This window comes from Anoplophora glabripennis, unplaced genomic scaffold (assembly GCF_000390285.2).
Source record: "Anoplophora glabripennis isolate ALB-LARVAE unplaced genomic scaffold, Agla_2.0 scaffold253, whole genome shotgun sequence".
Taxonomy (NCBI): domain Eukaryota; kingdom Metazoa; phylum Arthropoda; class Insecta; order Coleoptera; family Cerambycidae; genus Anoplophora; species Anoplophora glabripennis.
Genome location: NW_019416337.1, coordinates 610205 through 624455, shown reverse-complemented (window position 1 = coordinate 624455; position 14251 = coordinate 610205). Strand labels below are relative to the sequence as shown.

At 30.1% G+C, this 14251-nt stretch overlaps 1 protein-coding gene across 1 annotated transcript in view; it reads right to left on the bottom strand.

Moving 5' to 3' along the window:
* Positions 1 to 14251, bottom strand: part of LOC108912982 (low-density lipoprotein receptor-related protein 2) — a 254725-nt gene that overhangs the window by 48009 nt on the left and 192465 nt on the right. The window contains exon 3 of the mRNA XM_018718419.2: positions 8084 to 8215. Within this exon, the coding sequence (XP_018573935.1) occupies positions 8084 to 8215 (132 nt within the window). The remainder of the gene's footprint in view (positions 1 to 8083; positions 8216 to 14251) is intronic.

The following is a 14251-nucleotide window of genomic DNA, read 5'->3' as shown; positions in this document are numbered from 1 at the left end:
GAAACATCAGAAAATGTACCCTTCCTGTTTTGTTCAGCAAAGATACTCAATAACTGTGATTGCTAACAGTTTCCTAAACGCATTCTGCGAGGTGTGATTTTTGTCAGTTGTCTTATACCCTGAAGAAAACTTATATAACTGGTACAGTGGAGAGATAATCTACCGAAAACTATGTTTCAGCTAAAATCTTTGAAAGATCATATAGACTACCCTTAGGAACTGTTTTATAACATTTATAAAATGTTTGTTTTGGTGAGAGGAATTTGCTCTGAAAGTTTGTCGCAACATTGTTATTGCTTACTGTATAATTAAATTTACCCCGCTTTTTCAATGTATTATGTATTATTTAGTATAACCACTTTACTATTAGTTTATTTATTTATTGATACGAAAAACAAACAAAAATGCGAGGAACAATTTAAAACTTTCTCTTTGATATCAGTATCTGCATGGTTTATGACTAGAAGAAGAAAAGTCGTTACATAATTTAATCAGAAATTTTGTGTCACATCTTTGTCATTACGCAGACAATGGTATTATGAATATTTCTACATTTTTGTAAAACTACTATTCTTGCGAGTACCTCAAATTAATATCTGGAAAATTTTCTTCAAACAACAAAATGTACCGTTATTCATTTCCTTTTGTTATCTTCTAACTTAATGATGCTTTCAGACCGGTCCTAGCTCAGACTTTAGTTGTTTTGAAAAAAAGTAAATGTGGCGTATTCGGAAAATCATCTGTAGCTTTTTTATTTAAGTACAGGAATTTTTAAAATTTGAAAACACTTTTTCATAGCAAGTTTTTTCGAGAAATTTCACTCTATAGTTAGATGTTTATTGCGACGTTTCGGTTGCAAGAGACCATCAACTTTATTTTTTCTTATGGGCGCCATATTGAATTTTAAGTTGAGCAAATAGAGCATTTTTTTAGCTTTTCAGTGATATAATATAAGCAAGAAAAAAAATTAAAAACAACCTCAAAAATCAATATTTTAATATTTTTAATAAATTTGGCAAGACAGCATAATTTTTCGAAACTATTATAGAATAGCCTCAAATTTTTGTAAAAGCTTATCATTAATGTCGTAGCGTTGAGTAAAAAAATTAAGCTTTGCGTTATTCCAATGAAGAAATGCAAACATAAAGCACAAACATAAGCAGGAAAGTAAAAACCATCTGCAAAAACGCATTCGTTGATCCGGGGTAAAATCTGTTGAACTGGTTATCTGCAACCAGTAGGGATAGGAGATAGGGGTGCAACAGCTAGCGCCTTAAGTGCGATGTACGGTACGAGATGAGGTTCCTACTTGCTGTGCGAGTCGTCGAGTACTAATTGTGGGGTCTTCGTTAAGATTTTCCAACACTGCTTCTTCAACATTAAGGTTCACTTGCTGACCAGGTCCTTCTCCTCGAGGAATAACACTTTCCGTATCTCGCAGCCGCTGAACGCACTGTAGGATTGTATTTGCACATGGGGGGTTACGTTGTGGGCATCGTTCCCTGTACAACCCAGTTGCCGCGAGCGCATTTTCTCCGGCTGCACCATACACTAACACCATATCGACACGTTCGGAAATAATAAATGCATTGTTTTCTCGGTTCATTGTAAAAATAGTTAGTGCACAAACTAAAAAATGAAGCAAGTAAGAAATGTAATCGGTACGCTATTCTTATTTTTTACTTCTTTATAAAAATTACACCGTCACTATCGTGGAATTACAAAATAAAATAAAAGCTTTTGTCGGGAATCTTTCACTTTTTAACACTGATGGGTCGATGGACGATGCTTAATATTCAATAATTAAGTGAATAATGAATTCAATACAAATACAAAATCAGTTGACTGCACAAATTTTTTGACAATGTAACCTAACCTTCTTTTAGTATTACTAGTATTAGATTATACAGATTTAAATTATTAGGTTGCATCTCGGGTCGCATAAAAACATTTCCAAAGTTTTTAATAAATAACACAGGGTCGGCCTTCATTTTCGTTGAATAAATGAACTTTAATTTACAAAAAAAAAAAAAAATACGAAGATTGAACTTTTTCGTATAAGAGTGAAGGATAAAGTTGTATAAAACTTTACGCTTTAAATAAGTTAGGTTAGATTAGGTGCATGCGTGCGATTTTAAGTAATTCAAATGGGAGTTATTGTAGTGCTGAAAAACCGTAAAATAACGTCACAAAGTAACGTCGATTAGCAGGACATTTCAGTGGATATTCAACTGATGGTTAAAATATCAATAAACGTTATTTTAACGTTCGTTTTTCCAATGGAAGCACTTGTTTTCACTGGCGAATTCGCTATAATTTCAAAAGATGATAAAATTAAAAATTATTAAAGTTTCTCGTTTCGGAATATTAATTAATTCCTTGATTCATAAATTATTACTTTTCATTAAGGGTATTGCCAAAATAGAAGGTTAATAGTCCAAACAATTTAGCAATTAACTCGGAAACCTTATAATATTGCTGTAACATTTAAGTAAACAGAACATTTCTTTACTTCTACAGTATGCAAGTTTTTGGTTTCTTTAAATATTCTACAATTAGGTTGTTCTATAATTTCCACCCCAAGATGTTTTTGTTTGCAATTTATTGAGTGTTGAGGAAAAACACTTCGCTGTTCCTTCCAAATAAAAAAGTTCTCTTTCACATTCCTCTGAATAGTCACGTTTTCGGATATATGATGAAAAAGTAGTATGGAAAACCTTTGAACTCAATATTGACATTCCCTTTGCACCCCAGTGGATCTTGAATATAACATTACTCCTTCGAATTGAATAGGTAAAATGTTACGACTGATTTGAAAGGGAAGTGGATATTTTTTTTTCAAAAAGGAGCTTTAATATTTTTCCGTTATATTGATTGTTGCGAGCAAATTTTAAATGAGTCGTATTCGTTTATGAAAACATAACATTTTGTCATAATATTATCATATACTAGATATAGTAGAAGAGATAACGCTTAATTCGTTAAAACAAGGGAAAATTTCGGTCCTGATTTTATCGGGTGAAATATTATGTATATATAATTATTTTAAAGGTTTTATGTCCCAAAAAAATGAAACACATCATAAATAAAAAACATTTGGGGCAACCTCATTTTTCAAATTATATTTCTATTAGAAAAGAAAAAGGCTCTTGAGATCAACTGGAATAAATTTGAAATAATTTTTAATTAACAGATACTTTTGCAGATATTTTTAATGCGATTACTAAGAATATTTGTCGCCCTTTTCTTCAAACAGACAACTTCGGCTAATATTCAAATTTCTCACTTTTGTATATTTCGTATTGAAGCTTCAGAAAAGCATTTCATTTAGAGTATTCATGTTTATTAAAATTTTCCTTTACATTTACTGTACACTTTAATATTAAACAGTGTCTGTACAACTTAAAATTATTCCAGACTTCTCTTCAACGAACACCGGTAGAATATCCGAGACTATATTATGTTATTCAAGTATTTTTAAGCAAAACTTAAAAAAGTGTGACAAAAAATTAAGTGCATTGATTCGTACTTAGTATTGTACATACGAAATAATAGAAAAAAAATACAAAGTGTGAACTTTTCAAATGGGCTACAAAAAAATAGGTTTTTTCCCTGGAATTTTAACTTAAAGAGCATACTGGCATGTAGTGTCATAGTATGATGAATACCATTTTTAGCAATAACTTTAAAAATAAATGAGGTGAAGATAGAGCAAAATAATATCTAAATACATAAATTCACAACAGATTAGTGAACCAAAACCACTGTTTCCCAAGATAGAAGGTATATTTTTCAAATTTATCACATTTGCTCAAAAAAACTTTTAATTGTGCAAGTATTTGCAAGTACCTAAATACAAACTATTGGAGTTATTTTTATTTTCAAAAGTAGGTAGATCCAAATAATGTAAAAACTTATCCTTTCATAAAATAATCTAAAGTATTTTACATCGAACTGATTTCGAATATAATGCAGATAACAAGGTTATATACCATTTATTAATAATTGTTTTAAAGATATCTTGAATAAAATATTTAACATATATGTACCTTAAAATTTCTTTCACGAACATTTATTTAAAAAATAATTGTTGTATTTTTAATTGCCATTAATTTAATTGATGTAATTTTACATCAATTGTAAACCCTATGAGTGCAACCATTTATTTCCTTGTGAATAAAAATAAACTGTTGGCGCTTTGGTCTTTAATAAGTACTTGAGGGATAACGAATTTATACTTATAAAAGTGTCGAGTGATTTTCTCTAAGTGATTTCCCGAATGATTTATGACATAAAGCGTTGTCGTATACAAGTAGTACAAAATTAATTAACTGTCAACTTTGGGCATGCTGCATCAGCAGATATATTAATTATTAAATTTGTGCTTGAAAATAGAATGTCATTGTAGAACTCAATTTTTTATAGTTTTAACAAATGTACATAGCTACTTTTTCGGACTTTAGAAAAGAACCTGATTTTTCTGGAAAACTGTTAAATATAAGTATGGACAACCTTATACCAGTCGAAAGGGCATTCAATTTTGCATTCAGCCATGACAATTAATATGGGTCATTATAACGAGCGTTCAAATAAAAACGTGGTCAAGTTGGTTCTGAAAATTTGGACGTAGGGCGTAGCGTATAGTAAATGAACTTAAACGTCATCTGTCAAAGCGCTATATCGCCGCTATCAATTTGAATATTTTCGTTTTAAAAAGCGTTTAAAATGGTGTTGTTAATGTTTTTCGTGAAACGGGCAGTGTAACAAGAAAAGAAGGAAGCGGCCGACCTAAAAAGCGGACTGAAGAATTAAAAGAAAATGTCCAACAAATAATGGAAAATGCGCCAAGAATTTCTGTACGTGTTTTATCACAAATGGTGGGAGTATCAGTCGGTACCTGACACACAGTGTTAAAAAAAGATTTGCGTTTGTTCTCCTATCGTTTAACTTGTCAGCAAGAACTTCATGAAGTTGATTTTCCGCGACGGGCTATATTTTGTGAATGGTTTTTAAACAACTACGGTGAACTTCATAATATCACCTTTTTTTCTGATGAAGCCTGTTTTCATTTAAGTTGTTACGTAAACTCACAGAATATGAGAATGCGGTCTTCTGAAAAACCAGATAACTTTTTTGTCGAGGGCCCTCTACACGCTCAAAAAATGCTCTCAATCGAAGGAGGATTTATGGACCTATTTTTTTTAATGGTACTCTTACTGCGCAAAGGTATAGAGAAGAAATTATCGCTCCTTTTGTTAACCAGCTGGAAGAAAACGAAATTACAAACTTTTACTTTCAACAAGATGGCGCAAGGGCACATACGGCAGGCGAGACGATGAATATGTTGAGGGAAGTTTTCCAAAATCGACTAATAAGTCTCAATGCTGAACATGAATTTCCACCGAGGTCATGTGATATTACGCCGTGTGATTTCTTTTTGTGGCCTTACCTTAAAAACACTATTTTTGAACTGCCTATTCCTGATTTAAACCATCTGCAGGCTCGACTTATAGACAAGATTCGTGAAATTAACAATACCCCGAGCATCTTAGAAAATGTCTTTAATTCTTTGAGGAACAGGTGTGAAAAGTGCTTGGAACAAGGAGGGGGACACTTTCAGCAGCTGCTTTAATTTATTGTTACAACAAGGAGCAGCTTCTTTAATTGTTTGTTATTGTTATCACGATTATTCTTTAAAATAAAGTTATATAGTCATTAACGTTATTGAAACTGACAGGTGCTATACAGCTCGTTGAGAAATAAGGTTAAGTTGGTCGCTATAAGCTACTCCCTACGTCCAATGTGTAAGAGCCAACTTCGACCACGTTTTTATTTGAACGCTCGTTATTTGAAAAAAAAAGTTTTTCAACTCGTAAGATTATTAAATGTAAGTCTCAGTATTTCCGAGTCTCAATAACGCTTACACTCATACATGACAAGATATAGAAATTTATGGCAAAACGAACTGTGAAAACCGCAGGTTTCTAACTCTTACGATTTAGATGCTATCTAGCCTCATTTAGAGAGCTGAAATAGTGATTTTTTTCAAAAACAACTGATTAACTCGAAAACGGTAAGTTTTAAACATCATGTACATTTAATAAACTACTTAATATTAACCAATGAATTCAAAAATGCAATAATATTCCATTTAAAATAACAAAGTTATGTAGCGCCCATGCGAAATGGAACACCCTGTAAAGCTAAAAATATTGTCTTTACATGGCCCACATGATTCCAAGCAACTTTTATTAAAAACATTTTTTTAAATTTTGCAGTTACAGAGATACAGAAGAATCCCTCTTAGGTATATATGATAATTTTACTCATAACAATATGTTATGAAAAACAGGATATTGCTTTTATCTAAATGGGTGTTTTTGAAAATAAATAGATAATAAACACAATGAAATTTCAGTGATATTTTACTAATTTATTTTACAGTGTAATTTTAAATGTGGGTAAATATGCCAAAATCCATAAATCCATGCCAAATCATGAGTCACCGGACCACTTTTAATTTTCCTGATTTTTTGGCATTATTTAGAACCCATTTAGACTAGATATCATGATTTTTTTCAAATTTTATAAATATAAAAATATAATATAAATAATACATTTTTAGTTTTTTGATTGTTAAACAAAAATGTGCTTTTTGACAAAGAGATTCTAGAATGGGATTGTTTGTATTCGATTTTTTTTTGTTTGTCATAGAATGAGCCATATACTATAATAATTTTCTTTTTATACCTGTAAATATTGTTTAAATAGAACTAAATTGCTTAGAAATAATTTAGTGACAGATGGTGTACAATATAGAGCCTAACCCTTTAGTGTTCGTTCGTAATTTTAAACTAGACTAGACTAGATTGTAAATTGCATATGCGTTTGTGGAAAATCAAACACACATAATTGATATTAATTAGACTAATCAGTTCCCATCCCATTTATTTGAAAAATATTCATATTTTTAATAATAAAACTAACTATCCTGTGAAGCATTTTCCCATAGTGAATATTCGGCATGTAGCAATTATTTTAATTGTTAAATAATAACTGAAATTGCCAAATAATATTCATGTTCGTTTTAAACAAACTACATATAAATATTCATATAGGAAAATATAAATAATTGAAATAATTGGGCGAGTTTAATATTTCAGAATAGCGCATGTCGAATCGGGCCTACGTCGAATTTTATGGGCTTAAAATTAAGTAAAGCCTAAATTTGTGTATTTGTAGAGGTCGAACATCATTTTGTTTATTACAAAAGAAAAAAATGCCCTTTTTTTCAATTTTCGCTTATATCTCCGAAAATAAGCCTCTAATCTAAAAAAAAATTTGCGAGCTTTCGCAAAAGCCTGTCCTTGTAGCAAATTTCCTCAGGAACAAAATCGATAAGTATACTTCATGTCGATTAGAGGCTTATTTTCGGAGATAAGGCGAAAAACTGAAAAAAGAGCATTTTTTTTTTGTTATAAACAATATGATGCTCGACCTCTACAAATACATAAATTTAGGCTTTTAATCTGTGTATTTTTTACTTAATTTTAAGCACATAAACTTCGACGTAGGCCAAATTATTGAAAAAAAAACTAATTCGCCCCGACTACTAGTGCAATTTTCGATATAAGTGGTTTTCTGTCGATTTTTCGTATTTCTCCAGTAATTTTTCTCAAATCACTGAGTTACAGAGGGCCAGGAAAACTAACTAGTGTTCAGCGCATTACAATACATATAAATACATTTTTTCAAAACATTGCTGATGCCCATTAATCCGCTTTTCCACGATTTTTCGGGATTTTCAGTCATTTTTAGTGATTTACTCAAATCCTGTGGACGTTGGGGTAGAATTAATAACGGTTTTGAATTCAGTGCATCAAAAAACATATAGATAGCTTAGTGCGGTCTCCCAGTCCGCCCATTTTTAAAATTTTTGTACCTGTGTTATTTGCCAACTGTATGCAGGGCACCTAGAATTCCTCTCTGTGAACTATGGGACTTTAATAAACGAAATATGCATGCAATTCAATAACATGTACACGTAAAAGCAGCTGGAATGTGGAATGTTAGTTATACTTACTGCATTCGGTTTCATCGGACCCGTCGATACAGTCAATAGTTTTATCACAGCGGTAGTGTGGTGGAATACAATATGTTTTGTTCCACATATATTGACGACATGTCAGCTGCCCAGGCTCGCAATCGGGTGGAGCTGCAAAAAAATGATGTATTACTATATATACAACACATAAACTGTATTCATATTCATATACGTCTTGAAATCGAGAGAAATTAATATACGGTGCTTGAGAATGAAATATGATGGAAGTATTTTCTGACTAATGAGAATAGCTAATATAAGATTATTTATTTATATAAACAACACATAAAGTTTTGGCGCAAGGGGTTGTTTATTTAAAAGATATTAAATATTTAATTTTCCTTTTCCTTGAGAGGTTGAGAGAGGCTAGCCGAGTCGCTGCTTCAACCTGCAGTCTTGCAATATTTATCAGGTTATAAAAATATATACATCTACAAAATAACTATCAAATAAATAGAAAACCGAGTTTGTTTAATGTACTATGCTTTTTAGATAACGCCAGATTTATTATTTCCCACTATTAATTATTAAAATATTACATTTTACGTGATTCGTTTTATAATCGATCGGAACGCGCGTTGTAATAGGTAATAACTCTCAACAGGAATGTGTTCGTAATGATTTATAATCAAAGTCAGTTAGTTAACACAGCGCTAAAAAATGTTTTAGCCGGATGATTTGGGATTAAACGCTCCAACAGCGGACCATTCAATAACGGTGTTATTAATCATGAATATATAAATCACTTGCATCGACGGTTTTGCTAATATAATTTTGTTTATGTAGGTACTAATCGGGAGCAGGTACAAGGCTGTTGATTGCAGATACAGCCAATTTTCATTTTTTTTACCGCTGATTTACATTTATATTAAAAAATATAGCAAGATGTTTATCAAAATTCAAATTTACCGCCCTTGTAAAGGCGGTAAAGTAGTTGTCAGTTTAAAAATTTCAATAAGTTGCTTTCAATAGTTTATTGAGAAAAAAATGTTAAAAAAACATGTTTATTTTTGTCAGTATAAAAATTTTTTTTCCGAATTTCAATAACTCTGAACTGTCAGCTGTCACACTGTCTTTTTTTTCGTTCGCAACACTTTACCTTAGAGATGGCGCAAATTCAAATCTTGAGTGCATTTTGGAACACTCACGAGCACTCATTATTATTATAGGCATCTTTACTTTTTTATTTTTTGTTATTTATAACAAAGCAGATCTATGATTTCTATAGAAAGCACAGTGATATTGTCTAGTTTTTTCCTCATTTGCCGATATTGACTATCGGTTTGGTTGCATTAAGGTTTTTATTATGAGATTTTATAAAATCGTCATGAGTTTGTCGTTTGTTCTTTTTAAACTCTTGTGCATTGCGAGATTTGAAAGACTTCAGAACTAAAGTATTATCTGCTGATGGGTGGGCCATTACGTAGTCTTGAAACTTTAAGTTCTCTCGCATATTTCGAACGTCGCTGGTGAACCAACGAATTTCATGTCGGTTAGAGGAGTGAACCCATTTCTACTTTGCAGGAAAACATTATTGATAGCCTGCGATGTAATATTAATAGAATATTCGAATCATTCTTTAATATCAATAATTGAATTATACAGGGTGTCAGAAAGATGGGTCAACACTAAGCTGGAGATGCTAGACACCAAAATATTATGTTTGAGCTTATCATGCCTTATACGAATGTTTTTGAAATAAATTTCTCAATAATTGAGAAAGTTTTAATAGCATGACTCTGAAAATTGGTAGTATTGGGTTTTTTCTAATCTAAACAATTGTCGTTCCTTGTGCAAGTTAGAGTTGTATAAGAGACAAACCAAAAGAATATAAAATTTTTACCAACATATTGACTTTTTATGTTCAAAATATACATAAAAATCGCCAGATACAAGAACTACTTTATTAATTGAGAACATTTAAAACTAGGGAAGGGATTTCAAGAATATATCGACAAAGTTTATTGCTTTCACAAAATAAAGTAGGCAGAAAGTTAAAGGATTAAAAAATCCAAAATCTTTGGGTGATTTTCAAAAGATTTGACGAAAAATGATCATAGAGCGATTAAAAGAAAAACAAATTGAAGCTTGAAGTTTCTAGTTTCGGGATCTGAAAGTTAACAATTTTTGTCGTTGATTACTTTTAAGAAATCCAGCAAAAAAAAATTTCAAACTTTTTGCTTCTGTTTCAAAAATTCTACGGGTTTCAATACAATATTCAAAAAGTTCAAAGCAAGCATGAGCTTTTTGGTTTTAATAATAATTAATTACGTACCTATTTAATGATTTTCGCTAAACTTGAGATAAATTTACAAATAATTAATATGCTAAGAATATTTTCGTTTTTTTTTAACCTGAAGTATCCCAAAGGAACCCTCAAAAATTCAAACTGCTGCGATTTTTCGTTCATTGTCATCCGAATTAAAGGATGTTTTCCATCTTTCATTAATTTTTTTAATTGAAAACGTTTTTTTTACAAAAATCCATTTTTTTTTCATGAAACAATATTAAATATCGAAAAAAGTTAATATTATTTGAAGATTTTTCTTTAGACGTTTTGGATATTGAATTGTGGCGTTGATTATGTTGATTCATTTTTTAACACCATGTAGTCTAAATTTCACACCGACGGATTTCTTTCTGTGGGAATAGTTGTAAATCCTTGAGGTTTTCCCTATTCTACTTGGATATTTAAAATTTAAAATGGAATTCCGTAAAACTACATGATATTTAAATATATATGAACAGCGCTCACACAACAGACATGTCTGCAAGCCATATGCCTAAAATCTCTTACTTTATTCACGTGTTGCATTTCGCATGTAAGAGACTGTCTACTTCTCTGCGATTTTCCGGTTAAGATTACGGAATTGTTATGCTCGTACGTACAGAATTTATTTAGTGGAAAATGTAGCTATCTGACAGAAAAAAAATTGTGTTAAATTTTATACAAAATTTAAAACAATTCCTACATTTTATGATCGGCACCTTCGCCATAATATACACAAAAGTAAAATATTTGCCATGTCATTATTAAAACATAAAAACAAGAGCAATATAACGTTTATAATGTTTACTTTATTAACATTAAATTTTTGCAAAGTACAAATAGAATTTTTATTATTGTTTTGGTATCTTCTGTCACTCGGAATATGTTTTAATTTTCACAGATGTACTATTTTTATTTTCCGTTTTATATATGTTTCAAATAATTTAGTCTTCTTTCGATTTAGATGGATTTTTGCACTGATAGCATCAAATGAGGAACAATTTTTTCACAAGATCATATCATCATGAAAAATAATTTTTAGACAAAATCTGAATAATGAAGAAAATATACCTATATTGGAAGAAAACAAGCAACATTAAAATTTAAATTATTATAGAGCACTGCTTGAATTATTGCACTGTCATGAGCAATTTTTTTTGTGTAAAGGATTATGTATTTATACCTTGTAGGAAATTATTAAATTTACTGAGGTCAACAAGTGTATGAATCAATAAAACAGGTACTCGACAAATACATTATTATTTCTAGGAAGTACAAATAACATTTTTAACATTAGCTTGACTGAGACATTATATACTACGGTATATTTTGCGACAAGAGATAAAAATGCCATTTAATTCAAAATGAATTATAAATACAGCAAATTATTACTTATTTTTTAAATTATTATGCATTCTATTCAAAACTGCCTTTGTCACGATATAATGACATTTGTCAAGTAAAATGTTATGACTGTTTCAGTTTTTTAATGTTTTTAGGCTTGTACAAAATATGGTAGGTTGACATTAAGTTAATTAATAACCTGGTTCATAAATATTTAATTAGCTAATGTTTTAATTAAGTAAATAATATATTTGACATTTTCGTTTCAAGAGATGGAAATAAATGTAACTTTCGTATCAACCAAGCCATGAGAAAATTCTTACTTTTGCATAATATGTATGTATTAGTAAAAAAAATACTTTCCATAACTTCATATTTTAAGTAATTGTTCCTTTCTGTCTTGATTTGATCGACAAAATACCATTTATAGTCTTATTACAGAAATAACTACTTATGCTAACTTTATTGCCTAACAAAAACTATAATTTGTAAAAAAATAACATGAAACATGTTCTTCACAGACTTCACAATTGTACGAGTACCTATATAATATTACATACTAACAATTTTGGAATATTTAAGAATATTTTTCAGAAGGTTCACTTCTGTAATATAACTTCTTTTATTTGCAGCGAAAGCAAATATATCTGATTCTTTAGTGGCACTACTGCGCTTATTTGCAGTCTTTGGACAGGATGATATTTCAACAGTAATTTCAACTCTATCTAACTTTATATCTAACTTCAACTTTGTTCTTGAAATAGTTTAATTTAAGTTACATTACTTTCTTTAATTTTCATTCGTTCTAAGACAACCGTTGCAATACAGGTAAATTTAATTATTTTCCATCTCAAACAAACTCAATGTCAGATAGATGTAATAGGCAACTAGGTAGCTATATTTCAACTAAATTTGACAAACAAAATGCAGTGTATCACAAAAATTTTATTGGTACTAGAATAAACATGGTGTTTTCACTTTTTATCTTGATAACTTTCTAAATAGATGAAAAAACTAATTTTGTCACGGCAATCGTTTCAATTGCCTACTGAAACAAAATACTGGGTCAACTAAACAGGTTTTTGAACTTTTTACACTATCTCGAAAACTGCGAAGAAATTCAAAAAACGGATAGAGAGAAAAAAGGTTAGGATGGGCCACAAAAAGAAATTATGAAGATTTTCGCTCAGCTAGCAAATAAGTCTCGATCAAATCAAATGATCTAGTTATTAAAGTTAAATAAGTTAATTTCCTTTTAACTAGTTTATTTGGTTTGCTGGTAACTGATGAAGGCACATTACTATTAAAATTATCACGTTCTTATTTATTTCAGTGCATTTGTAGGAATAATACTTTATTTAATATTAATCATTCATAAAGTTTAAATTTGAAATGTGTAAGATTTACTTATCGTTTATTTAATTGAAACTAACTTCTATGTCGCGTATAAATGTAGTCATTACTATAATATTTGAGGTGTACTGTGAGGTTAGTTTAAAAAATAGTTTATGTAGAACATATTCATTTTAGGATATAATAATGTTAATTAAAATAAAATTTTTTGATTACCGAAAAAGAAAAAACATGGTAAAACTGTTCAAATTAAAATATAAAACAACAAATAATTCCGCATTTTTTCCGCCTACGTAATTTATCCTCTGACATAAACAAGCAGCCTTTCAGTCATACATTTATTTCACGCTGTGTTATTTTTAAATTGGTAAATATTGGATTGCCTCCATATACCAGTACTCAAAGCCAACATAATCCCATTTATTCCAATACGTTTCTAAAAATCTGCATTGCAGCTTTTTATGTATCCTCCCAATATTAAAAACATAAATACAATACCTGCGTCAGGTAAATTGAACTTCATTTCATGTTTATTTTTTTACTGAAAATTTTAGCTCTGCAGATATTACACAAAAACAGATAAATGTTTACTCATTGTGTATTTTTCCAGAAATATATCAGTAAATTTTTATTTTTACCTTTTATTATATATATATATTAATGTTCTATGAGTATCATCTACCTATCAATTAATACTTGTAAAAATTACAGAAGACACTTTTTTAATTAACCAAATAAACGCCAATAACTTTAAAAAATTATTTGACAAATCCAATAAAAAATTTTTAAAGACGATTTGGTTATAAAATCAATTAATTAAGTGTAGAAAATCTGAATTAAATACACAGGGTGGTCCAGATTTGAAGGTGGAAACTTCGCCAGTTTATAGAACAAATTATTCCAAACAAAAATTTATAGATACAGGGTGTTGAAATTAGAACAAACATGGCCTTCTGATTTACGTAAATAGAATTAAAGACTCGTTGAGTTGACTTTTACAAATATGTTAATTAGACCAAGGCGGATCTGTCGAAATATCCTACTTCTTGGATGTAAGAGGGGGCAAACTAATTTTTGCCGGAATACCTTCAGTACAACTCACATAATATATGTGTAGATCCCTAGATCTGGGCGAGGTCCGGAACATTTTCAAAATTGCAAAAATGTTTAAAAAATTTTAA